The following is a 27,803-nucleotide window of genomic DNA, read 5'->3' as shown; positions in this document are numbered from 1 at the left end:
ATGGATGTCACCAGCCAAGTGGTGTTCCCTCCCCTGCCTGTGTCACTCTCTGCTCAAAAGACCATGGCCTAGAAGAGACTGGGAAAAGTCTGTTTAGAAAATGCCACAGGATTGTCACAACTCAGGTAGTGCCCCAGCTCCGGGCTCTACCTGTCCTGGTGTCTCTGACATTAGTTCCAAGTGCCTTCAACACCAGGATAACCTATTGTCATTGCTGTTATTGTTAGGTGACATCGACTCGGCTCTGACCCATAGTGACCCCTGCACAACAGGAGCCACCCACACGGTACTGTGCTGACCTCACAACGGTGTCTGAGCCTGAGGCTCCTGTCGCAGCCGTGATGTCAATCCATCTCCTCGTGGGCCTTCCTCTCCTTCGCTCTTTCTCAAACACAAAGTCCTTATCCAGGAATGGCTTCTCCTCACAGCATGTCCAACGTCAGTAAGGCAAGTCCTGCCATCCTTGCCTCTGAGGATCGCTCTGGCCTTCCTTCTTCTGAGACAGATGGCGTTGTCCTTAGAGCAGTCCGTGGTCCTTTCAATACTCATCTCCAGTGGCATCATTCAAATAGAGCCATGCTTCCTTCGGTTTTCCTCACTCGTTGTCCAACTTTCACATGCAGATGAGGCACGCGAAAATAGCAAGGCAGAGATCAGGCACACCTAGGTCCTCACAGTAACACGCACGCTTTTCAACACTCTAAAGAGGTCTTGGGCAGCAGATTTAGCCAAGGAAACTCATCTTTTGATCGTGACTGCTCTTGTTGGGTGGACCTATGAGAGGGCTAGCAAAGCCCAGTAGCAGCTCTGGGCACGGCGAGGAAAGCTCAGTCTACGAAGAGCCAGGGCTTCGGGTGGCATTTTAGAGGTACAGGCTGAGGCCTTAATCTTTAATAAATATCTTCTTTATTTTAAATTAGCTGGTGAATTACACTTCAGATCATGAACTTAGCATCCAACAGTCCAAACGACTAATTATATTGACTTTCCTAGACTCAGATACTGGCTTCGCAGGCAGGTTCCAACAGGGGCCTGAACAGAGACCAGGTCCCCACCAGACTGGCACAGGTGTCCCTGATGGATTGAGGCAGAGGAGGGGGACAGCTGTCTGCAATTTGGGGGGCATATGCTAACTGGAAAAGATAAAGGGAGCCATTCTGAGTCCGGTAGCAAGAGCTCAGCAATTCTGGCATGGGGAGGAGGCGAACACGCGGCACCAGCACAGAGAGGCAGGCTGCGGGCGGGCGGGTTTAGGTGCCATGTCACTATCAACAATTTAAGAACTTGAATGTAAGCAGAGAGGCAGAACACAATGCTGGACAACTTTGCTGACTGATACAAGCCGGGGACCCGGGCCCACAGTGGCAGCTTCCGGAAAGAGCTGGAAGCAGTCAGCAGGCCATCAGCTAGATGACAAGGCCCAAGGAAATTGGAAAAAGCAAGGCCTCACCACATTCCCAAGGGAGCTTGGGCCGGCCAGAATATCAGAGTGCGGCTTCAGACTGACAGGAAAGCCACTTAGGCACTGTCCAGAGACGCTGACTGTAGCCACGAGCCAGGTGTTTCTATCAGAGGGGCTGAGAAACCAGCAGCCAAAACGCCTTGGGAGGTTGAGTCATGAAACTACTGGCTTGGCTTTATGGGTGGGACAGTTTCCACCCCAAGATAGGCGTCAACTTAGAGTGCACAGGAGAGTGGACTACCGCAGCGGTAATTTGGTCAAAATTTAACACCTTAGCATTTGTTCTCCCTTCGGGCTCATTTTGAATAAGTTGTTATTCTTTGCTGCTTTCTTTAAAATTGAGGATTTCCTCTGTTTTATTTTGTTATTGTTGGGAGTTTTATTTAAAAATTTTTTATGCATGTATATATGAAATTAATATATACATATACATATACAGATGTATATATACCTATGTATATATACACGTCTATATGTATATACACATGTGTATGTGTGTATGCACATATACACACATATGTGACATTCACTTCATATATACATATGCATTCATGTATATATGAAATTAATATCATATGTATGTGTGTATATATATGCATATATATATATATATATACACACACACAAGGGGGAACCCCACAAAGATGGAAAAAAGCTCCACTGAGTGAAGCTTTCGTAGTACGCACTTTTCCCACTAGGCAAGCATCAAGCAACTCACTCTGAGTTAGTGCACCCAGTGGCATTGCCTGGGAAGGTCCTCTCTGGTTACACTGAATTTTTTCGGAAAAGTAGTTTTGCTGGACCCTCATGCAGCTATGAGAAAAACTCATGTGTACACACAGTTTCAAAAAGGGTGAAATGTTGAATGATGACAAACCTCATTCTGGATGTACTTAAACTTCCCGAGCAAATGAAAATGTGTACTCACAGTACATTTGGAGTTCATCCCACCAGGTCAGACTGTTAACCGAACTTTCTATTTAGAGGCTCTGAAATATTGGTTGACAGTGTGAGACAATAAAGGCCTGATTTGTGGCAGACAGGGACTGGTTTTGCCACCACCACAAAGCACCTGCTCACACAGCCATCTCAGTGCACCAGTTTTTGGCAAAAAACAGCCTGCCTCTCTTGCCTCACACACCTTACTCACCTGACCTCCTTGTGCAACTTCCCTTTGTTTCTGCGAATGAACAGGAACATGAAAGGATCGTAATTTGACAATGGAGAAGAGATGAAGAAAAAGAGGGAGGTGCTCTCAGCATCTAGACAGATGAGTTTGAAAAATATTTCCAGGAATGGAATCGCAGATTTGACAAATGTATTGAGATAGTTAAAGTTCATTGTGCCAACCTGTCCAATGAACACATGTGGGATTAATTGGAGGACCGAGGAGAAGCCACATGGACCCCCCACCAGCGCTGAGATGCTTACATGTTCACTGATTCGGTTTTCCTCCTGCAGTTGGCATCATTGTGTTTTGTGGGATGGAGGAGGGCTTTGTGGATTGATGTCAGGCATATGGATTAATGTTGGACTTGTGGGCTTGGGCAGCACTGGGTTGGGATGTTTTCTTAATGTGCATTTACCCTTTATATGAGACTCTCTCTTATACATATGAGTTTCTGTGGATTTGTTTCTCTAATGTACCCAGACAAACACATTAATTACGTGTATTGGAGAATACTTTGAGGTAATGAGGTTGTTTTGTAAAAAAAAAACCAAAAACATAACTTTGGGGAAAGGGGAAATCAGTTTTTTGGGGGTACCCCCTCATATAACGTATAAAGGAGTAGAAAGCCCTGCCTTTCTGCCAAGGAGTAGGTGGGTGGTTTTGAACTGCTGACTGCATTGTTATAACCACAATGCCAGGAACCAGGAAGCAGAAACTGTAGAGACAAGGAGAATGGGAAGCGGAGCCGCCTGGGTCTCAAAGTGCAGGGCCACAACCGGGGTCCCAAAGTGTGGATTGCTTCTCGGTTCCTAAGGGTGGGGCCATTTGGGCTTTAAAGAGTCTGGTCTTCATCAGCTAATTCCAGAGTGTGCAGCTGCAGTTCACTACGGCCGGAATGATGGGTCCTCTGCCCACAGCTAAGGGGACAGGGATGATGCTTAAATGGCACAGAAAAGGGTCCTGCTGAGGTCGAGGGGGGTGCGCTCAGATGAGCCAAGAGAATGGGACTGGTCAAAGCCAAAGGAACAGAAGTGTCATTGCCCAATGCGCCTGGAAGGCAGAGCTGAAGGCCAAGGCTGCGGAGTATCCACGCAGAATCTGGGAGCGTGGCCGACGCCCGCAGGCTGACAGGCGGGGTGGCTGCTGGTGGTTGTTGTTGCTGTCGTTGATAGATGCCATTGAGTCGGTTCCACCCACGGTGACCCCACGCTCAACAGAAGGAAAGACTGCCCCGTCTGGCACCATCCTCACAATGACCCCAGGCACGAGCCCAGAGTTCCAGCCTCTGGGTCAATCCATCCCTTTGAAAGGCTTCTTCTCTGTCAGTGCCTCCACCTTACCAAGCATGACGTTCTTCTCCAAGGCAACACTGCCAACGTATGCAAGCCAAAATCGTGCCCGCCTTGCCTCCACGGAGCACTCTGGCCGTACTTTTTCCAAGACAGATCGATTGGTCCTTTGAGCAGTCCATGCATGGGGAAGTCAGACATTGAATAAGGGTGGTCGCCTAGATAGTCTCAAAGAATAGAGGGTTACTTTCAAGCCTTGAGAACTAATGTAATTGATTCCTTCTTTCCCTCTAAATGCTCCTGTCTACCCTGGAAACGTCTGTCTTGTACCTGTTCCCCCACTGTACTTTGGAAGTGGTTAACTTGTGTTCTAGATCTCACAGGTTCAAATACGAAAAGGGATTTTTTGACCCAGGAAATTTTATACTTTGAGTTGATTTAAAACTTGCGGGGATAAGATGATGGAGTGAATGTGTGGTAAGGACATAAATTTTGTGGAACCAACAGATGGAGTAGTTTTCATTCAATTGTATCCCCGAACATATGTGTCAACTTGACTGGGCTACAATGCTCCCACACAGTCCTCAATTCAATTCCAACTTAGAGAGGCCCTCCAGGGCAGTGTAGATGGCTCCCTATAGTTTCCAATGCTGAAAGTCCTTATGGGAATAGGAAGTCTCCTCTTTCTCCAAAGGAGCAGCTGGCGGGTTTAAACTACCAACCTTGTGATGACAGCCTAGCACATTACACCAACCAGAGAACCAACCCTCTAGGAGTCTCAGTTTTTTCTCCATCTTATACATTATGAATCCTTCGCTCTTTGGTGTTAATAAGGGAGGATTAGAGGTATTTAGGTTAATGAGGCAAGATGCAAATGACAGGATCCAGTTAGATCGTACATTGAGTCAATCTCTTTTGAGATCTAAAAGAGATTAAACAAACAAGCAGAGATCAGAGGCACCAGGACCAAAAAGAGAGAAGTCAGGAGTGTAGCACATCATTTGGCACCCAGGTTCCTGTGCTAGGAACTGTCTCTATTCCGGAGGCACAAAGTCTTCCCTGGACCTCTCGCCTCCTAAACTACGAGGGATACATTTCTGTGGGTTAAAGACATCCACTGTGGTACTCCTCGTAGATACCAATGAGAACCAAGACACCTTGGCTTCCTCAGAATGGCAGCGAGATTCGCCCTAAGACCTGGGGTTTGGCTGCAGAGGTCAGGACACACGGGACAGGGAGCAAGCAGGATCACTGCACCGGGCTTAGCCAGGGACACTTGTTAAGGGTCATCCATGTGTCCATCTCAGCCTTTTAAAAGTCTTCAAATCTGAAACGCCTTTTCAGCTGCCCTCGGGTCTGCCTCATTCATACATTTGTATTTAGGGAGTGGGTTAGGCAATTGGGCTATCAAAATCAGCAGTTCAAACCCACCAGTGGCTCTACAGGGCAAAGATGAGGCTGTCTGCTCTCACAAAGATTGACCATTTCAGAAACTCTTTGCAGGGTCCTATCAGCCCTGGTGGTGTAGTGGTTCCATGTTGGGCTGGCACTACAAGGTCAGCAGTTAGAAACCAGCAGGAGCTCCCCGTCGGGAGAAAGATGTGGGTATTGTTAAGAGCTGCAGTCTCGGAAACTCACAGGATGACTGCCCTGTCTTACAGGGTCACGAGGAGTGAGTGTGGTTTGGGTTTTGGACGAGAATCAGAATCGACTCGACAGGCATGGGAGGCTGTTCGTGTTGTTACCTTAAGTGCCGGAGAAGCAGCAGAGAACAAAACAAACATTTTTCCTCCTGGGAAGACATGGACAATAAATAAATAAGACTGGTGTGTCAGACAATGATAAGAATTACAGACAAAATAAAGCAGGGGGGAGAGCTGAGGAGCACTGGGGAAGGGCAGGGAGGAAAGGATGGATGGTCAGAATAAGACCTGCAGAAAGTGAGGGAGGGAACCATGCAGATATCTAGAAAAAGACTTCAAGCTGGGGGGAGAAAGTGCAAAAGCCCTGAGGCAGGAGCTTCCATGGCGTGTGTGAGGAGGTGTAAGCAGGTCACTGGAGCCCGTGTGGAGGGAGTGAGGCTCAGGCTGGGGGGAGGGGAGGCTGAAACAGCAGAGCAGAGAAGTCATCGGATGGGAGCAGAGCCCACACAAGACCAGGTCAGGGAAGGAGCAGGGAAACCAGGAAGAAAGCTTTTGTGCTATCTCAGGTGAAGGAAGATCTGCAATGACATTGGTTTGGAACAGGAGCGTGGCAGTTACGGTGTTAGGAAGTTGCTAGATTCTGGGTATACTTGGAAATGAGATCCAACAGGATTCGCTGCCATTACACCTAGGAGCCAAGGAAGAGCCGGAGAGATAGCTTGGAGGAGATCAGCAAGAACTGGATTTGGACAGGTCAAGTTTGAGTTGTCCGGTAGACAGCCAAGCGAAGATGATTAGTCGGCCACAGCACGGGGGAGGCTGGAGCGGTGGGGAGAGGTCAGAGCCGGAGGGACTGAGTTACAAGCGGATAGATGCATCGGTCACGGGACAGAATGAGAGCGCCAAGCAAGCGAGGACATGCGGATAGCTAGTGAGTGGGTTCCAAAGCAAGATATGATGTTGCTCAAACGGGGAAGCGGGCGGCTGCAGCCAATGACCGAGTCCAGTTGGCCGAGGCCTGGACGCAGAGCACTGGAGTTAGCGAAGTCAGTGTTGGGGGAAGCCTGATGGGAGTGAAGGAGAGGCGGCGAGGGAATGGAAGCAGCTTGACTCGACATTATTTTGTAGTTTCAGTTTGCCGTGAGAAATGGGGGGTTAGCTGAAAACGATGCTGGGCTAAGAGGTTTTAAGATGGGCAATAGTTCTGATCCATTAGCCAGAGGCTGAGACCATGACCCCAGTTTGAGAAGGCCCCTGGGCGCTGTGAGGGAGGGAAGATACAGTCCATCCCCTCAGGATGTTCGCAGGCTTGTGGGGCAGATGGGGTTTGAAAAGCAGGCGGGTAAGTACTAGGGAAGATAGTGCAATGCGGACGGACGTGTGAGCAAGCACTCAGCTTGCACAAGGAGGAGGCTGGAAGTAAATGTTTCCAAATAGGGTAGGAGTACATAATGGGTGAGTGCATTCGGATGCTAACTGAAAGGTTGGTGGTTCGAGTCCACCTAGGGACTCAAGAGTGTCTGCTAACCTTGAGGCCAGCAGTTCAAAACCACCAGACACTCTGTGGGAGGAAGATGAGCCTTTCTACTCCCATAAAGAGTTAGTCTCAGAAACCCACAGGAGCAGAACTTAGGGTCACTATGAGTTGGAAGTGACTCAGTGGCAGGGAGTTTGATTTGGTTTGGGGGCTGTTGGAAGAGGTCAATTTAAGGTAAGATTTTCAAAGAGGGAAAAGATTTGGTGGTAAACTGGGGGAAGGCAGGGGAGGGTTAACACATGAACCCTGGTTTCATAGCACGCACTATATGTCTGGCACTGTTCTGAGCACTTTCTATGTAGCAATTATTTAATTGCCCACAACGTGTAAGGTACCACTATGACGCCATGTCACAAAGAAGACACTGAGGCACTGACACATGAAGTTTGTGTCCTAAGTCATGCAACTGGAAAAGGATGGAGCTCAGATTCAAACCAAGGCCATCAGGTCCCAGAATCTTAACTTCTACCTGTGAGGGCTGCTGGTGTCACCTGAGACATCTGACTCCCGCTCTCCCTCTGCTCCAAGAGTCCGTTTAAGGCACTGCGTGACTCGGTGCCAAGAAGAGCGAACAATACGGCAGAGCCCAAACCCGAGTGGAAGAGGCTGGATGAGGGTGAGGCCGCGGGACCTCTGCTGGGCTGCTCCAGTGGTGGGTTTCCTCTGCCGGAGCAGGGGGTAATGAGGTGGCTAATGCCTGTGCCCGAGAGCACCTCAGAACAGCCAAGTCTCCTCTACAAAGGAAAAAGGCTCAATCCTGGGGGGCCCCAAAATGGACTGAGCAGTGGGATCCGGGGTGCCATGTGAATCCAGCACAATGGTGCTGTCTGTTCAGTTGGGGAACTCCATATGCCACCACCCCCCATGAGGCCTGACTGCTAAGCGCACCTCTAAGCAGTGCTCATCATCTGTGGGGGCTTCATGAGCCTCCATAGCCAAGTTCTCCACAAGCCGTGTGAGCCCCAGAATCCCACTCAAGGGGAAGAAGTGTGCATCAAACCATCGGGCAGCCCAACAGCTACATATTGACGTCTGGTGCCTGCCCTCCCCCTCGCCGCCCCCCCGGCCCCCAGGCAAGCCCCAGGCCCCAGAGTCAACAAGCAGCTGAAGGTGGCTCTGCCAGGGTATGAGAGCTCATCGGGACCCCGGGCTGGCTGGCTGGCAGCCGAGCTCCATGGCTGCAATCGGGATGTGCCGGCTGTCCGCACACCAAGTTACACACTTGAAGGTACACAGCTGCCGTCCCAAAGCAGCTTCCCACATAACCCAGGCTCAATGGAGATCCTCCACCAAGAGGGAAGAAGGGAGCGCCCAGTTCAGTGTGGGCCCCCCCCCCCCCCCGCGGAGCAAAGAGAACCAGTAGAACTAGCATCTATCACCTGGCTTATCCAAGCAGTTGAGGCCAAAGAGAGTCACGCCACCGCGTCTCTGTCTGTGCGTCATACTGAAGTCTCTGACGCTGAGCGTTATGGCGTGGGTATTTCTAATACCAGCAGGGTCACCCAAAATAAACAGATGTCAGCAGAGCTTCCAGATGAACAGGCTGTGAAGAAGGGACAGGCTTGTCCCCTTCAGAGGAAGTAGCCGCCGCTGTAAACCCTAAGGACAGCATCAAAACATTGCCAGACTGTGGGCCTCTACCTAAACCTTACCCCAGTATAAGAACGGTTTGTTCTAATATGTGACACTGTACGAGACTCATCTTCCTAACATGATCTCTGACAGCAAAATGGGTCTTCATTTGCATAAGCAAATGTGGTGCAGAAAGCTGCTGTTGCCTGGTGTGGTGGTTACATGATCTGGCGTCAACTTGAGACTAGTAAGAGTGAATGGGGTGGAGTTTAGCCTGTCAATCGGGTCGCAGCCTGATGACCTTACCTGGAGGCGGTAAGGAAATAAATAGCTCACGGGAGGCTAGACCCACTCTCTCTCTCTGCTTTGTCTTCCTGCCTACGAGCCACATGGAGCTACGGTACTGGAGTCGGAGCCCTGGAGCTGGAGCCGCCATGTGGAGACCCACGCCAGCACTGCGATCTTCCTGCATTCTGCGACATTGCACGGGTTGCCTGAGTCTGAAGAGGAATTTAGACTGGTATTGGACATATGGGCAAACATCAGACTTATGAACTTGATCTGGACTGGGCTGTTCTGTTAATATATAATTACTCTTTCATATAAAGTTATCCCTTTCTTTCATTAAAAAAATCTCTTTATTGGGGCTCATACAGCTCTTAGCACAATCCATCCATCGTGTCAAGCACATTTGTACATTTGTTGCCATCATCATTTTCAAAACATTTTCCTTCTACTTGAGCCCTTGGTATCTGCTCATTTTCACTCTCCCCCACCCTTCCTCCCTTGTGAACTCTTGATAATAAATTTTTCCCCATGCTTTCACTAACCAATGTCTCCCTTCACCCATTTTTGTGTTGTATGTACCCCTGAGAGTGGGTTATATAATAGATCATTGTGATCGGTTCTTCCTTTCTCACTCCACTGTCCCCCTCCCCTCCTGGTATCACTGCTCTCATTATTGGTCCTGAGGGGTTGATCTGTCCTGGATTCCCTCTGTTTCCAGCTCTTATCTGTACCCCTGTACATGCTCTGGTCTAGCCGGATTTGTAAGGTAAATTTGACATCATGATAGGTGGGGGGGGGGGAAGCATTAAAGAACTAGAGGAGAGATATATGTGTCATCAGTGCTACACGGCACCCTGATTGGCTTGTCTCTTCCTTTTGACCCTTCTGTGAGGGGATGTCCAATTGTTTAGAGATGGGCTTTGGGTCTCCACTCGGCACTTCCCTTCATTCACATTAATATGATTTTTTGTTCTGGGTCTTTGATGCCTGATAACGAATCCCATCAACACCTCGTGATCACACGGGCTGGTGTGCTTCTTCCAGGTGGGCTTAGTTGCTTCTCAGCTAGATGAAAACTTGCTTATCTTCAAGCATAATGCTCTTGCTTAAACAAATGAGTATCTATGAATTTGTTTCTCTGGTCTACCCAAACTAACACATGAGTGTCCCTGGATTTGTGTCTCTAGTCTACCCAGACTAACACACCCAGCTATTAAAATATATAGCTGTCTGGGGTCTTAAAAGCTTATAGTTAAACAAGTCGGCATCTAGCAGAGAAGCAATAAAGCCCACATGGAAGAAGCACACCAGCATGTGCGATCACGAGGTGTCCACGGCAAGAAGTATCGGAGCTCAAAAACAAACAACCAAATCAATGCGAAGGGCTGTGGATGCGGTGGAGACCCAAAACCCACCTGTAAGATGATTGGACAGTCCCTCTCAGAAGGGCCACATGGAAGGATGATAAATCCAGGGTGAGGTATAGTGCTGACGAACCACAGAACTATCCTCTCGTTCTTTAATATTTCCTCCCCTTACTGTTATGGTTTGTTTGTTTTTACCTCATTAATCATGTTAGATTTGCATATGTTCATTTGTATATTTAAGTTTATTAGGTACATAATTATTAAGTACAAGAAAGATAACCCTTCAGAAACAGTAACAGGAGTAATGGGTCCCTGAGGGTACGGGAAGAGGGGGTGGGCGTAGAGAGGTATAGGGATTACATAGCATTAGATGACTATATAATCCCACCCATGGAATTGAACAATAGAACTGTATGTGGATGGATATAATGGATTGTGTAAGATATGGCAAAATAAACTATTATAGGAAGGAAAAAATGGTTCCTGTGGGGTAGGGTGGGGGAAGGATCTTAAGGGGGCAGCTGATATCAAGGAGTTCAAAAAGAAAGAAAACGCTTGAAACTGATTGTGGTAGCAATCATACAATACTGCTTGATGTGACTGAACTATGGAAGAGCTCCCAATAAAATTGTGTGTGCAGATATATATATATATCCCCCTCAAAAAACATAGTCAGATTCTGAAGGCCTCGCGAGTAGAAGCAGGACGGCAGTGGAGTCGAGCACAAGAACAACTGTGAGGATGACTCAGGACCGGGCACTGTTTCCGTCTGTTGTCTATGGGATCCCTCCGCGTCCGTCGGAACCAACTTGATGGTGCCCACAACAACAAGAGTAATGGCTTAGATGACGCAGATGGCTGCCTCACGTCTACGCTTTCATTGATGATGATTGATGAGGGCACACTGAGAATGGAATGCCTCCCTAGGAGAGTCTGAGACGAGATCAAACATGAAAATCTCATATCCCAGATTTCCAGGTTAGGAGACGTCTTACAGCAAGCAAGTTAAACTCCCTGTCTGCCAAAACTCCCTTTCTGTGACTGTGTGTCAAGTAAGCAATTTAAAAAATACCTTTATCTTAAACGCTCTCTTCATAATTCCTATGCCCTCCCTAAGAAATGTCAAAATAGATCTTACTCCCCACCCCAAGACTTTTGTAAACCATTCCTCAGATCTGGAGTCAAGTTTTTGAAATTCTGATCAAAGTGTTGCTGCATTGGTCTCCTAGTACCACTCCTCTCCTGCCTAGCAGACTGCTGCTCCTCAGGCCCACCAGCCTCCCTCTGCTGCTCCTCAGGTCCACCAGCCCCCCTCTGCTGCTCCTCAGGCCCACCAGCCCCCCTCTGCTGCTCCTCAGGCCCACCACCCCCTCCCAGGCAGAGCTGGACCCTATTTTATTCATTAGGCCCAATATACATCATCACAAAGGGTGAGGGACAGAATAAGAGTCAGGGGAGAAATCAAGCCTTTCCTAGCACTAAGGAATACACATGGCCCCACACCTAAATTAAACAGAAATCAGCTCTATTTATTATCCAGGGTTTCCATTCTGGAAGGAGCCCTGGGCATACTGTGTGTTAGACAACAGGCTGCTTACTGCAAAATCAACCATTCAAATCTGCTCCCACAACAATCTATAGCAGCAGTTCTCAACCTGTGGGTCGTGAGCCCTTTGGGGGTCGAACAACCCTTTCACAGGGATTGCCAGATTCATAACATTAGCAAAATTATAGTTATGAAGTAACCACAAAATTAATTTTATGGTTGGGGGGTGCTCACCACCACATGAGGAACTGTATGAAAGGGCCGTGGCATTAGGAAGGTTGGGAACCACTGCTCTAGTCTCAGGAGCCTGTATAGGGTTGCTATGTGTTGGAATTGACCCAATGGCCGTGGTTTGGCCTTCGGTTGCGTTTAGTTATGTCTGGAACAAGAGACACATCCCTTCAGCTCTGATACCTCTGCCATTGGAAACTTGCCTGGCTTCCTCCCCAAGATCAATCACAACATGTTCAAGAAAAGAAAACAGAGAAACAAGGCTCATTAATGCTCTCTGCTATTGCTTGCCTGGTTCTCATTAAGCTCTGCTTGATTTCATGAGTCTCGGTAATCAGAGTATTTGTGCCTGATGGCTCTCCGTCCTCACCCATCAGTAACACACTACCAGCGACTGGTGGAACCCCTAAGTCCATGGTCATTTGTGTCTGGAAATGGCTCCATTTTCTGCCCCACAACAGACAGATCTGGAAGGGAATCCACAACACTAGAGAGGCCTGCACGACAACCATTTAAGACCCAAAGGGCAGCGTTTGGCCAAGGACAGAGGTCAGAGGTCAGAGGAGATAGGAAAGGAGGCAGCCTGGACACAGGAAGCAACCCCAGGGAGGACGTGGGAGAAGTGATGGGGAACTGAGGGAATTGCAATGAACGAGATGAACAGGACACGGATCGTGGGATGTAAAACTGATGGGTTGCTCTGTAAACCTTCACCTGGTTCTCAAAGAAAGGTTAAAAAGGGGGTAAAGAAAGAGCAACTATACCACTAACAGGCTGTTTGGGACTCTGCCCCATGGTATTCCTCAAACTCTACTCAGTCCACCTCTTTGACCTGCCCTGGACAATGCCCTCTTCTCCCTTCGCTTTGCCACCAGCCACCATAGGAGCGTGCCACGGCACATACATACTCTCATTCGGCACATACATACTCTCATACATACTCTCTTCCACAGATGCACCTCTCCGTGTCTCGCGGATGGTTGAGGAGCTGGACTGAAGGCGTATGGAAGAAGGCACGGCAACCTGGAAGCCATCGTGCCAATGAAACCGGGCGATCGGGAGGCCGGAGGCCTGCACGGCCAGAGGAGCCTTCACCAGCTGCCGTTGACTTTTGGAGACCTTGGTTTTTCTTATCTGTGAAATGAACCTCTAGGCCGACTTCCCCGCCACTTTCTTAGCCGTAGAGATTACAGGCAGCCAGAGGCAGTAGCTCTCAAAGCTGGCTCTGGAAAGGTTGGAGGAGAAGAGCAGATGGCCACAAAGTGTCCGGTGGGTGCTTCCGGAAGACCAAGCCGCAGACAAAAAGGGATCCCTCTACTCTGGAGGCTGACACAATTCCACGCTCCCAACGGTTGGATGTGGCCTAACGAAAGCCCAGTCCCCCTCATCCCCACAGAAGATGGAGGGCAGTGAGGTTGAGGCAGAGACGAGACGAGAGATGGCCTTATAAGAACACCATGCACACACACCAAACAGAGCCAAACTCACGACCATGGAGGTCACCACCAACTCATGGCGACCCTAGAGGACAGGGTAGAACTGCCCTGGTAGGTTTCGGAGACCATAAGTCTTTTGGAGAGGAGAATGTCTCATGTTTCTTCCTCAGGATGATGGCTGGTGGTTTCAAACTACTGACTTTGCAGTTAACCCAAAGCATCACGCACTATGCCACGAGGGCGCCTATGCACACAGACATGTGCACTTTCTTTGGCAGAAGAGGTGTTCTCCTAATGACAAATTCTATAGACCAACAATAAACATAGTTAGCATTTTCACGCATCAAGCAAGTTCTGGGGGGGAAAGAAGTGTGAAAACTGACCGATGAGCACAAGCTTGGAAACTGGCCGTGCTGTGCTTGTGGTCAGTTGCTGTGGAGTCAGTGTCAGCTCGGGTGTCCAGAGCAAAGCTGCTCCACAGGGTTGACATGGAAGGCAGACCGCTCGGCCTGTCTTCGGAGATGCCTCTCGGTGGGGTAGAGCCACTAGCCTTTGGGCCAGTGATCAAGCACCTAACAACCTTGTAAAATTCATTTTTGGAAACATAATACCCCTACTGTGGGCCAGGCACTGCTAAGCCCAGGGAATACAGACATGAATGAGAAAGCTATAGCTCCCTTTAAGGCGTTTACCAGGGAAGAGATTTATGACACAGAAATGTTTATATATTCTCTCTCTAGATGACAGATGACAGGGAAAGTCATCAATGTCTATTTGTCACTAATGTGGAGGGCCAATTGATTGCCTATCTGGGTGACTCAATTTGGAAAAAGAGATGAAAAGCTACGGGCAGATCAAAATTTCATAAATCAAATAGCATGGTACTATTAATAAGGGAACCCACTATTTAAAAAGCATGCAAGGCAGGGAATTCCATAGGTGCCTTGACATCTTGGTGTGTCAAGTACATGTAAGACACAGCAGGCCAAGGTAGGGACCCAGGGTGTTTATTCTTCTCCCGGACTTGCCCAGAGCTCTTGTTACCTTTGTCTTTATAACATTTCAATGCTCTGAGTTTAACATTCACTGTATAGGGCTTGGAGCTCACTGGGGGAAACCAACTAAGTGAGAAAAAAATTGGAGTTGTAAAATGCTTGGGGGCCCTCGTAAGGGAAGTGTCAAATAAATCCAAGCTCTTGCTGCTTCACCACACAGAGTAACTTCAAACAAGGACACCATTCCATTGCTATCCTAACCTACTGGCGTGTCTCCTGTCCCCCACGAGGAGCAGGCTTGTCCCTGCCACAGAGCAGGAGCCTGTGAGCTGCCCCAACCCTGTTTCCTCACCTGTCAAGCAAACTGGTCTGGGCCCTCAGGAACTATCTTGAAGCCAAGGGTCATAGAAAGGCAGGATACCCTGTTAGCAATAGTGATGCCATCTTTCTATTCTTTCGCCAGATGGAACACAATCTATTTCACGTGCCCCCTGTGGCAATGGGGTATCCTAAATGTCTGCAGGGGTTCGCTTAGGGGCAGCAGGGCAGAAAGAGCGTGTTTGGATGCAGACAGGCTCATGGTCCAACACTGGTAGGGTTGCCGTCTCCGTTTCTTCATCTATCTGGCCGCTCTTATCAAGGAGCCGGCACGTCGGTTCCAATTCGCCACAACCCTACATGCGACAGAGGGACACACACTGTGCACCACCCTCACCCATGCTTGCAGCACTGTGTCCGCCAGCTCGTGAAAGGTCTTCCTCTTTTTCACTGACCCAGCATGCTGTCGTCTCCAGGGACTAATCTCTCCTGGCAAGCTGTCCACAGCACACGAGATCCGGTCTTCACCAGCCTCGCTTCCACGGACCATTCCAGGTGTGCTTTGTCCCAAATAGATCTGTCATTTGCTGGCAGCCCATGGTACTTTCAATACTCCTCGCCAAAAGCCATCAGTCAAAGGCATCGGTTCTCCGGTCTTCTTTATTCATTGTCCATCTTTCACATGCATAGGAGGCAACTGACAATGCCACGACTTGGTCAGATGCCCGCTTAGTTTTCAAACGTGACCTCTTTGCTCTTTCATACTTTAAAGAGATCTTCTGCACAGAGTCACCCGATGCCATGCGTCTTTTGATGTCTTCACTGCTGTTTCCGTGGGTTGTGATTATAGATCCAAATCAAATTAAATCCTTGATGATTTCAATAGTCTCTCCATTTATGTTGCTTATTGGTCTAGTTGTTAGGATTTCTGTTTCCTTTATGCTGAAGTGTAATCCTTACAGGAAGATGCAGTTCTGATAAAAGCTTCAAGTCCTCTTCACATTTAGCAAGCAAGGTTACGTTATCCACAGCTGGCAGGTTGTTTATAAATAGGGAATCATTAATTCCACCTGACACAATGATTCAGATAATGTATGCAAAATACTTAGCCCAGGACCTGGCAAAGAAGAAGGTCTTTCTGAGTGAGCATAATTCTTGTGGTTGCCATTGTTCAGTACTGTATTCTCAGTGCTTGGCATACAGCACCCAATAAATATGTTGAGTAAATTAATGAATGAATAATCTAATCATTAGAGTTACTATTAAGCCAAACTTCATTAGAATCCAATCAAGATCGTAAGCAAATTCCATTTTCCCCTCCTCTTTTTATTTTCTACTTCTTCCAATAATTGTAGGTAAAACTATAAGAAAATACTTTAAACTAATGAGGAGCCAAGCCTTACAAGAGACTTGGATTCATGTACCCATCACACTCACTGGTTTTGACCGATGTATATATACACCTACATACATCAGGGGGCAAGTTTAGGTGCTCCCCCATAGAGGGCTGGAAGGAAAAATCTCATGGCAATCAGACTATAATATGGTAAGAGATCAGTAGCAGGGGAATGGAGACTAGCAGGGGAAGGTGGTGTCCCCTGGGTCAAAGTAAGCTCATGAAAGGAGTTTGCAGAGGAAGACCCATGTAAGCCCATGGTGATGTTCAGGTAAAGTGAATCGCTTTTATTAACACGGTCATTCTATATTATATAGTCTTTCTAACTCCCACCAAATGAATGATTAGGCTTATGCAAATGTGAGCTGCTTGTGGCCCACCAAAGGGATTGGCTAGCTTGCTAATAATTTAAAATAAGGTTCCACTACTCACGTGGGGGGTAGGACTATGCAAAAAACATATATGGAACTTTAACGTGGGCACCGCTAAGTTTTGCCATTCTGCTAGGCTTAAAATGAGCCATCTCCGAGGCAGAAAGAGGAGAGTTCATGAAAACCCAGGAAGAGGCAGCAGGATCGGAGGGCGGCTCCAGGATACCTGCTCAACCCAAGAGACACAGAGAGAGAAAAGTCTCCAACACCTTGCTGAGATGGCAGAAGACAGCAGGACGCTGCACCGCGAAATGACGGCAGCAGAAGTGAGAGCCTGGCGACAGACCTCTCTCCTGGCCCACAGAGTGAGGAATGGATGAATGAATGAATGGCTTCAGGCAGGAGGCTTTCTGGTGGAGTGGGATACCACTGGGCACTTGGTGGAGCTAAGTTTGCTGGCCTATGTAGGGAGAACACGATTGTCTTCAGACCCGTGCTTACTGAGAGAGTAGCATGCTCTGGGTACTTATTGCCAACAGATAAAGGACTTTTGTAATACTTGTTTGAGCAGGGCCAAGGAGGCAAGGGTCTTAGGGCTGAGGCACAGCAAAAGATGTGCCTGCCCAATGGAGATCCCCTCATAGAGGGGTTTAGGAGAGGAGATGGGTTAATTAGGGTGCGAGGTAGTACCGATGAAGAACACAGCTTTCCCCCAGATCCTGGATGCTTCCTCCCCCCAACTACCATGATCCGAATTCTACCTTGCAGGCCTGGATAGGACAGAGGCTGTACACTGGTACATATGAGGGCTAGAGGTACAGGGAATCCAGGGTGGATGATACCTTCAGGACCAAGGGTGTGAGGGACGATGCTGGGAGAGTGGAGGGTGAGTGGGTTGGAAAGGGGGAACTGATTACAAGGATCCACATGTGACCTCTTCCCTGGGAGAGGGACAGCAGAGAAGGGGGGGAAGGGAGACTCCGGATAGGGCAAGATATGACAAAATAACGATGTATAAATTACCAAGGGCACATGAGGGAGGGGGGAAAGGGGAGGGAGGGGAAAAAAAAGAGGACCTGATGCGAGGGGCTTAAGTGGAGAGCAAATGCCTTGAGAATGATTGGGGCAGGGAATGTATGGATGTGCTTTATACAATTGATGTATGTATATGTATGGATGGTGATAAGAGTTGTATGAGTCCCTAATAAAATGTAAAAAAAGAAAAGAGGAGGAAAAAAATGATTAGGGCAAAGACTGTACAGATGTGCTTTATACAATTGATGTATGTATATGTATGAACTGTGATAAGAATTGTATGAGCCCCAATAAATTGTTAAAAAAAAAAAAAAGATGTGCCTGCAGGCATAGCTAAACATTGGCTGTGTTGGCTGAAGAAGTGTATCCTAAGTGTTCCTGAACCTGAATTGTGGCCTGTTACTTCCCTGATGAGCCCCATAATCGTGAGTATTATTCGTGAGTTCTGTGCAGCCATTGCAAATGATGATCAACCCCAGCAGAAAAGCAGGGAGTGATGAGGGAGGGATCCTTGTTGTCAGAATTGATCAAGAGTAGAGAGTGAGGCATGTGTGACCTCCACCCTATGGAAATCAGCCGGGGCTGTGGATAGTGATGTGGATTCTCCGCGCCCTTGACAGTGAGAACAAGTCAGATGCCTCCCTCAGACTCCTGTTCCAGGTACGCTAGAAGAGGAGGGTGTGAGGAAGAGAAAGAGCAGGGAGAAAAGGAGAGGAGAGGGCCTAGGAGGCAGGGTAGGGAATGAATCAAGCAGAGTCAACACCGTGACTATATTTGGGTAGCCTTCAGGGGGACTAGACTATAGAAGCAGAGCAGGAGTCACAGGGTGAAAGGCGGCCAGCCTGATGTTCTTCCAGTCAGCAAACGCCTTTGAGCACCTAATGTATTCAGGGCAAGGAGAACCGTGGGGCCAGGTGAGGTCTTAATACGGCTCATCTATCAAGGTCTCTACTTTCACCAGATGACTGGGTGGGGCTATGCAGATGGGGCGTATATCACACTCACAGAGGCATTGGTCAGTTTCAGTGACCAGCCCCTTGGCTATAAGGATGAGCCATCTTCGAAGCAAGAATAGAGAGAGAAATGCCAGGACCATTGGGGGGGAGGGGAGAGCACATTGGATGTCTGTCTGAAGTGGCAGGGGCCCAGACCACAGGAAGCACAGGCTGAGGCCAGGAGACCATGAAATGGAATAAAACTATGACCCTGTGAGGCGGAGCAGCTGACTGACTTCCTGGCCCGTGGAGGCAGAAGCCGAGGGGCCACGTGGCAGAGAGGCTGAGGACCAGAGAGAGGGACGTGGCTGCTGGCTGAGGAGAGGCACTGAGGTGGACCAATCATTGTATCTACTGTTTGACAGGCGCTGACTTATTAACTTCCTAGTTAACTTATTAATTACCCTAGTAAGCTCATCATTGTGAGTCTTGTCTGTTCGTTGTGTGTGACCACTGCAACGAATTATCAAACCCAGCAGAAAAGTGGAGTCCCGTGGCAGGAAGAGCTGGGCCAGAGCAGGTAACGAGGGGCGGAGGAGGAAGGCATGTCTGACCCTGCCTCATGGCGTCAGGGAAGCCAGAGCAGGGCACATATGCCCCTCCCTCTGTGCCATTTTCCTCAGGAGCATTTGCTATCATCTGGAAATTTTCCCTAACAGTGCAGGAAGAAACTGGGAGAGGAGATAACCTTCATGTGATGTTCAAGGTGATTCTGCTTCTCTGGTGCTAGAGGAGGGTGTGTGTGTGTGTGTGTGTGTGTGTGTGTGTGTGTGTGTGTGTGTGTGTGTGTGTGTGTGTGTGGTCAGTGAACAGAGCACTGGTAGAGAAAACGTGGCTCTAGAGGTGACTGCCTTTGACCTGCCCGACTCCTTGCTATGTGACCTTGACAAAATCCTTGTCCCCTTGGGGCCTGATTCCTCATTTGTAAATGAGCAAGTTGGACAATAGGAGTAGGTTGTCCCCATAATCCCTTATGGCTCTAACCTACTATGATAATGACTCCCTTCTAGAATGGAGGGCTGCCGAGGCGGAGCGGGGCCTTCTCAGAGCATTGATTCACTTGTGGCTGCCCCATCATCACTCAGAGGAGCCAGAGGGACAGAAGCAAAATCAAAAGACATTTTCAGAAGATCGATGACTGAGGGGCCGACGTGTCTGTGAGAGTTGGGGGAATTTATGCGGGTGGCTTCTCAGTCATAAATAAAATCCAGTTCTTTTACCCAACATCTCATTGGGGGGTGGGGAGGGGTGTAAATACCAGACACCATAATAGTCCGTTTGGCTGTATCTCCCACCCCATGCCTTGCTGCAATGAAAAACAGCAGTCAGACAGCAGGGTGATGGGTCCGGCCGCTACTGCCACCTTACACACTTCCCTACTGTCACCAGCAGACAAGTGAGGCTGAGAGGGAGCAGGCGGTGTGATTTATCTCTGAGATGCGGCCCTGTTCTGACTGCCATCATTCGGAGACTCTCAAGAAATCCCAGACTTGGGGCATTTCTTGACCCTTGGACGGGGAGGGGCAGCAACTGAAGGACTTGGGGGAGCCCCAGCCCCCTCAACCCTCATCTTGCCCATCTGTGTGCAGGGCGGCCTGCTGCTGAGAGTGTTTTCTTGACCTACTTCTCTTGTCTCTGGCCTGCTCCAGATCCCCAGGGGAGGCCTGTAATTAGCACCTTTCCATCCTAAGGATAGGGGCTTGTCGAATCACCAAAGCCACTGCACAGCTAGCCCAGGCATTGCTGGCCGGGTTTCTCTTTCATTTTCTTGTACTTCCTGGCTTTCCCAGGGCTGCCTGGCCTCTGTGGGGATCAGCTGGAAGTGGCCTGGCCTGGGCAGAAACAAGGTGGGCGCGTCATGCCTGAGCTGGGCAAACTGGGCTCCGAGTGTGGCTTGGGGGCACAGGGGGAACCCGAGCAGGCCTGTCGGTGGCACTTCTCCATGTCAGGAGCCAGCCGGCCGCGGGCACTGCCGATTCCGACAAATGGAAGCGGATGGGTTACTGCCGCTTACTTGGAAATGGAGAGAACCTCACAGCAAATGCTGGATGACTGTAGGCATCTTATAAATTAAGCATCTTGAGGATATGAACCGTTTTGCATGGCTGCTAAGCAGAATTAAATAAGGTCTTGAAGTTTCATTAGAAATGAACGGGGATGAGGGAGGCAGGGGGTAAAAACACAGGAAGGGTTTCTGTGTGTTTTTCAGTCCTGTTGGTTGGTTGGTTGGTAAGCAGGCAGACGGGTGAGCAGAGGGCGGGGAGCAGTGCCGGTCCTCGAAGGGGAGGGAGGTGCGGAGCAGCTCCCCGGGGCGGGTGGGCCTGCAGCACAGGAGGCCTGGCCCCTGCCCCAGTGGGATCCCTAACCGCACCGGCACACTGGCCTCATCCAGGCCCTGAAGGGAAAGTCCTCAGGGCCACTGGAGAAACTGAGGAACTTGAAGGTCATCCCAAGGAACCTTGGTGGGGTGACGGCAGTTTGAACCCACCAGCGGTGGCTCTTGTCCAGACTTCAGGGGAGGAACCCCCCGGGCCTAGTCCTACCCTGTGCGAGAGGGCCGTGACGAGGCCGAATCAACCCACAGGCACACCCGTCTCCAAGGCAGTTTCCTGCACCGGAGCCGCTAAGTCACCTTTCCTTTCAGTCAGCCGCTGAGCTCTTTCCATGTCACAGGCGGCCGGGGCGGGAGGGCCAGCACGTTCCTGTGCATGCAATTTGCCTCCCATCTGGGAAGAGGGGCCTCTGCTGGTCAATAACCTGAGCCACTGGCCTGGTGAGTCCCTCAGGACAGCCGGGTGCTCTTGTTCCTGGGGTCCTGCTACTCCCTGGGATGGGGATTCTTGGGGTCAACGGCCTACCGGGCTGGAATGTTCACTGGTGTCTGCCCTTCAGGAGCCCTGGGGGCATAGGGGTTGCGAATTGGGCTGGAACCACGAACTCCGCAGTTGGAAACCACCAGCCGCTCCACCGGAGGAAAATGCAGGCTTGTGTTCAGTAAAGCTGGAGCGTCAGAAACTTACAGGGGAAGTTCTCCCTGTACGGTCCCTCACTATGCGTCGGCATCAACTGGATGGCTGCAAGTGTGATTTTTGTTCATTTATCTGTTTCTGTCCATACAAACCTCACCACCCCCACACACCCCTCTGATCCCTTGTCCTCTGTGGCTGGGCCATCGGGCGACCACACGGGCCCTCCTCGCACCTCACGCTGTGGTTAACCAAGCCTTGCTCCGTGTCAGCAGGGGAGAGAGCCCTGGAGGCCCTCCAGCAGCGAGGGTGCCGGTGGGCAGGTATCAGCACCCCTGCCCACACTAGGGGGAGCACACCGGCAGAAAGCAGGATAAACCAGCGCAGCTGATGCCCGCCAATGCCACCGATGAAGCCCTGCCCACCCTCTCCGGACGCAGGGCCACGGCCACCCCACAGACACTGGTTTCCTCCAGAGCCAGGGGATGGGAGACACCGGGAGTCCCTGGGTTAACCAGAGGGGAGCAGAAGTGGCCTCTTATCTCAAGGCCTGGTACCGGAAGTCCCTACAGCCACTCCTCCTTTGCCCAACCGCTGCCCCTTAATAAGCTGCCCCTTAATAAGGTGTCCCAGGGGGCCTGCAGCATCTTTGTTCTATTCGCAAGGGGAGTATGGCAGGTAGACCAGAACAGAGGTAGGTGCCCACCTTGGCCCTCCCAAACTCCCCGAGGCCACAGTACAGGCTCAGTGCAGCAGTCAGATGTCTCTTGGGCTCTGGGGATGTCTGCGTAATGGGGGAAGCTGTCACTCCGAGCCACCCACCTCCCCCAGAGTGCAGAGTCCAAGACACTTACCGATCCTCAGGGAGTGCGGGCTGCAGGCGACCATCAGGAGCCACACGGGAAGCAGCAGCAAAGGCGCCCAGACGCGGGGCATCTTCTATAACTCCTCATGGGGCCCTCTGCTGGTCTGGGCATGACATAACTCTGCAAGAGAGCAGCAGACCTCGTGAGTGTGGTGACCCAGCCACCCTGCCACTCCATCACTTCATCTGTCCCAGTGAGCCAGCTGCTCTGCCCACCTGGAGATGTCCCTGGGGAGGAGTACCAGTCCCCCCTGAAGAACTTGTGGCAGGGACCCTGGGGAACTCCGGGGCTAGCCCCAGGCAAAGCCACGGAGCTGGCAAGGCCTCTTTGTCCTTCTACTCTATGCCAGGTGCAAGGGAGCCAGAGCTTCTAACACCTTCCTGCTGGAAGCTCTAAAGAGAAATGAAACCCTGACACGTGCCAAAACGCGGATGAACCTTGACAGCATTATGCAGTGTGGATTCAGTCACAGAAGGACAGATATGATATGATCTCACTTATCACTACCCCATTCAGGGTTTCCAAGACTGTGAATCCGCATGGGAGCAGTCTGCCTCCTGTGTCTCCTGAAGGGCAAGCTGGGGAGTTTCAACTGCCTCTCTTGCAGTGAGCAGAGCCCACCGTTCCTCCAGGGCTCCTCATATGAAATGCTAGGATTGGCAGATGATCAGAGTCGATTAGGGGGTGCCAGAGGCTGGACAGAAGCAGGGATGAAGGCTTAGTGGGGGCAGCAATGATGGAGAAATGAGTCAGAAGAGGAAAGTGACAATGATTGTACCACATGAAGCTTTCTATCAATGCCACTGGCTTATACGTGTAAAGATGGTTGCATTGGCAATGTTCTGCTATGTATTGTTTTACACTTTTAAAAAAGTAGAACCCGCCACCCCCCCAAAAAAAAATAGGGCTAGGCTGGTAGTGGTAACTGCAGTTGAATGGTTTGGCGACCAGGCCGCCACAAGGACAAACAACTCTGTCTTGGAAGCAGTACAGCCAGAATGCTCCTCCGAGGCAAGGATGGGGAGACTCCATCTCACATACCTTGTCCATATTGTCCGGCACTGGAGAAGGACATCGTGCTTGATAAAGTAGAGGGGTAGCAAAAGAGGAAGGCCCTCACAGAGATGGACTGACTCCGTGGCTGCAGCAATGAGCTCAGGCAATAAGAACAGTTGTGAGGATGATGCAGGACCAGGCACTGTTTGGTTCTGTTGTGCATGGGGTCGCTATGGGTCGGAGCTGACTCGATGGCACCTAAGAACAACTTTAAAAAAAAATCTCTGGTGATAACCCTTTTACTACTCTTAAACCATGGGTGAGCATAAGAGGGAGAAATGGGGATAGTCTATTACCCTCCATGCACAAAGCGTCTGCACACTGGGCAAGAGTGGGCTGTAGAGACCTGAGTTCGAATCCAGCCCCTCCTCTGGCCAACTGTGTGCCCATAGAGCCAGCTTCCCTCTCTTGCAGCTCAGTTCCCTCCCATGTCACTCCCACCTCCATCAAGGACACCAGTCGATCCACATGAGAAGGAGCTAGTTAATGATGTGCAGTCTTGAAAACTGTGCACTATGAGTTGGGATGGACACAATGGCAGTGGTCTGAGTTTGGGGCTTGCACACCCATCAGAATGGCGAGGTCAAGGGTTGGTGAGGCTGCTGGAGCACTCTCACACTGTGACTGGAAGAGTTAACTGGCACACTTGGCTTAGAAAAACTGGTCTCCTGGAGCTTCCACATACCCTAATGATGGAGCTATTCCACTCCTAGGAACACATCCAAGAGAAACAGGCATATGCTCACCAGAGGCATGGACTTGGATGTTTATAGCAGGACTCTGGAGTTCTCCAAGCTGAAAACGACCCAAATGTCCAGCAACAGATGGAAGGCATATGTGGCTAGAGACCCACACACAAGTTCCTGGGCGGTGCGGAAAGTTAACAGGCTCAGTGGCTGGCCCTCGGTGGAGGGTCAAGTCCACCCAAAGACAACGCAGAAGAAAGCCTGGCTGATTGAAAAAGTGGTACCCGAGCTGACATTGTGAACACCCCGTTTGAAGAAAGCTATGGATGACAGGGGAAGCCCCAAAGCCATGCCCAGAGGGCCTACAATGACTAAGCCTGGCGTGAATCCCTTCTGGCCGGATCCCAGGGATGGGAGTGGCCTCATCGTCAGACACGGGGATGGTAAAGCCAAGTATGGCAGATGCAGTTCAGCTACAATGTGATACCTTATCAGTTGACCTTCCTTTTGACCCATTTTAAAGTTTGAGCGTTTAATAATTTCTGCTTCCTTTTTGAAAATTGAGGTTGTGTTATGGTGTGTCTATTCATTGCTGTTGGTCCTGTTTGTTTGGTTTTGCATCCTGTTTGTGTTTTGTCTGTGAAATCCAGGACAGGTAGAACTCCAGAGACAGGAACTGGATGAATAATTACCCAGGGTCCTGGCAGGGGAGGTCATTATTGAGGCAATGGGGAGCTAACAGCAACGAGGACGGGAAGAAAATGTCCTGAAACGGATTGTGGTGATGGCTGCGCAACTCTTAAGATGACTGAACGGTTACATTGTGCGATATGTGACGTCTATGTCAATACAACACCCTGTGGAGGCCGTTGGAAACCTATACACGCTGTATTCAGGCACCTGGCTCCCCGGAGCTGGCGCCTGGGCCGCAGTTCCAGTTCCTATTTGCTCAGTGCCAGTTCTACAGACTGCTAGACACCATGTCCTACAGGCATGAACAGGGGAGGTCCACAACTGCGCGCACGGGGACGGATGCATCTCAGAAACCCACCATTGAGTCAGCGGGAGCAAGAACAGAGGCGTGCATACAAACGAACCTCTTTTTCAGAAAATGAAAACGCATCCATTCTGTGCTGTTGGCGGTCTGGACACTGGTTGCCCTTGGGAGTGGGTAGTGCCTAAATGGGGGCCTGAAGGGTGTCTTGGGGGATGGGGGAGGGGGCAGAGGCTGGTGATGCTCTGCTTCTTGTGAAACTCTGTGCAGCTATATACTGGTGATATGCCTCCTTTTCTGCATGTATGTTGTGTATAACAGAGGAAAACACTGCCCAGTCCGGCACCGTCCTCACAATCACTGCTGTGCGTGAGCCCAGTGTTGCCAGCGCTGGGTCGATCCATCTCCTTGAAGGTCCTCTTCTCCTTCACGCATTACCTTACCACACATGAGGTCCTTCACCAGGGACTGGTTCCTCCCCATCACATGACCAAAGCTTGAGAGGCAAAGTCTCACCATCCTGGTTTCGAAGCCACAGTCATGCTAGGTTTCTCCAGGAAAGACGGATTTGTCGGACTCTGTAGCATGCAAACTCAACTCACAGCCAGTGAGTCCACTGCAAATCACAGCGACCCCATCGGCTAAAGCCGAACTGGCCTTGTGGGTTTGCCAGACTGTAATTCTTTATGGATGTAGAAAGTCTTGTCTCCCCTCCGAGGAGTGGCTGACGATTTTGAACTGTTGACCTTGCAGTTAGCAGCCCAACACATAACCACTACACCACCAGGGCATTCTGTGCCACCAGAGCTAGGGTGCATTTGCCCCAAGCCTCCTATGCACGTGACAGTTAGACACCGAATAAGGAAGACCAAGGAATCATCGATGCATTTGAATTCCGGTGCTGGTGGCGCAGATGGAAAGCACCGTGGCCTGTCCAAAGGACAAACAACCGTGTCTTGGAAGAAGTACGGCCAGAATGCTCCTTAGAGACCAGACTTTGTCTCACACACTATGGACGGGTTGTCAGGTGAGACCAGTCCCCTGAGAAGGGCATCATAATCGTAAAGCGGACGGCCCTTGACAAGATGGGCTGAATCAGGGCACACACTGGCTCCAACAGAAGACCCGTGGTGAGGGTGGCATGGGAACGGCATGGTTGGCGGGTGGCTGTGAGCTGGAGCTGACGTGACGGCACCTGGCAGCAGCACAACACGCATCTGCATCTCAGTAGAAGTTCCTTTTGTTATTTTATTTTACTGGGGGCTCTTATGACACTCCATACAGATGTCCCTGTGTCAAACACATCTGTACATCTGTTGTCATCTTTTCCAAACATTTTCTTTTTACTTGAGCCCCTGGCATCAGCTCCTCATTTGGCTCCTCCCTCCCCCCATGTCCCCTTGATAATTTATAAATTATCCCCCCTTTTTATATCTTACACCAACCGCTGTCTCATTTCACCCACTTTTATGCTGTCCGTCCCCCTGGGATGGGGGCCATATATTGATTATTGTGATGGCTTCCCCCTTACTCCCCATCCCCTACCCTTACCCTCCTAGTATCGCTGCTCCCCTTATTGGTCCTGAGGGGGTTATATGTCTGGAGTCCTTGTGTTGTCTACATAATCTGATCCAGGCAGATTGGCTAGCTAGAATGGGAGTCATGGTAGTGGCGGGGAAGGAAGCATTAAAGAATTAGAAGGTTGTGTGTTTCATCGGTGCTATACTGCACCAACTGGCTCTTCAGGAAAAATTCTTTGTAATGACGATTGCCGCCATCTCCTCCACCCAGTTCCAGCATGCCCAGCTCCTCAGTCTCCTCTGCACACGGCGCTCCCTCTGCAGGAGGCACTGTCCTCTCTCCACACCTGCCCTTGGCTGGCATCAGGCCCCTCTCCATGTGCCTTTTCAGCAGCCTGCAGGGGCCCTGGCAGCACGCGGGAGGGTGGGTGTCAACCCAGGGGACTCTGTGAGCTTCTTAAGGGCAAGGGCTGAGTCCAGTTTGCTGCCGCCTGCCCCGAGTCCACTTGTACACAACAGGTGCACAGTATACTTGGGCTCAGCAAATGCAAGGCCTCAAGTGACCTCCTGCTACAGGAAGGAAAATCAGGCCCCAAATCTCTGCCTTGTAACGAGGGGGTACAGAGCTGGACCAGAAGACGGCAAACAAGGTCGCGGTTTGGCATTCTGATTCATCATGAGCTGAACCGGATTACCCAGCTAGCGGCTGTCACTCCGCTGAAGTGAACGCTCAGTAGGGGCAGAAACCTGGCCTGTCATGTCCCCAGGGCCCAGGCATGTGCTGGCTGTGGATCAAGGTCTCAGGAAACAGCCCTGGAAGGGATCAGGGAACTGCTCGTCAAAGCGGGAAGAACTGTAAAACCCTGGTCAGGCTACAGCAAGGCTATGCTAAATACAAGCGTTTGCATCACATGCCTTCCACTTCTGCCCGATCCGCACACGGCACAGTAATTATTTTGTAGCCTGCTAATCAGCTGTCAGATTTGCCCATGTAACTTTTGTTTGATGACAGACGTACACTCCGTTTGTACAAGCCTGGTGTGTGTCGCTCATGCCTCCCAAG

At 50.1% G+C, this 27,803-nt stretch overlaps 1 protein-coding gene across 4 annotated transcripts in view; it reads right to left on the bottom strand.

Moving 5' to 3' along the window:
• GRIK4 (glutamate ionotropic receptor kainate type subunit 4) overlaps positions 1-22,554 on the bottom strand; it is a 435,808-nt gene extending 413,254 nt beyond the window's left edge. For all 4 annotated transcript variants that reach the window (XM_075548795.1, XM_075548797.1, XM_075548798.1 and 1 more), the window contains exon 1: positions 22,473-22,554. In XM_075548795.1, the coding sequence (XP_075404910.1) occupies positions 22,473-22,554 (82 nt within the window). The remainder of the gene's footprint in view (positions 1-22,472) is intronic.
• Between the last annotated feature and the right edge of the window lie 5,249 nt (positions 22,555-27,803).

The sequence above is a fragment of the Tenrec ecaudatus genome, chromosome 4 (genome assembly GCF_050624435.1).
Source record: "Tenrec ecaudatus isolate mTenEca1 chromosome 4, mTenEca1.hap1, whole genome shotgun sequence".
Lineage (NCBI taxonomy): Eukaryota > Metazoa > Chordata > Mammalia > Afrosoricida > Tenrecidae > Tenrec > Tenrec ecaudatus.
Note: the sequence above shows the minus strand (reverse complement) of the source record. Positions and strands in the feature narration are given on the sequence as shown.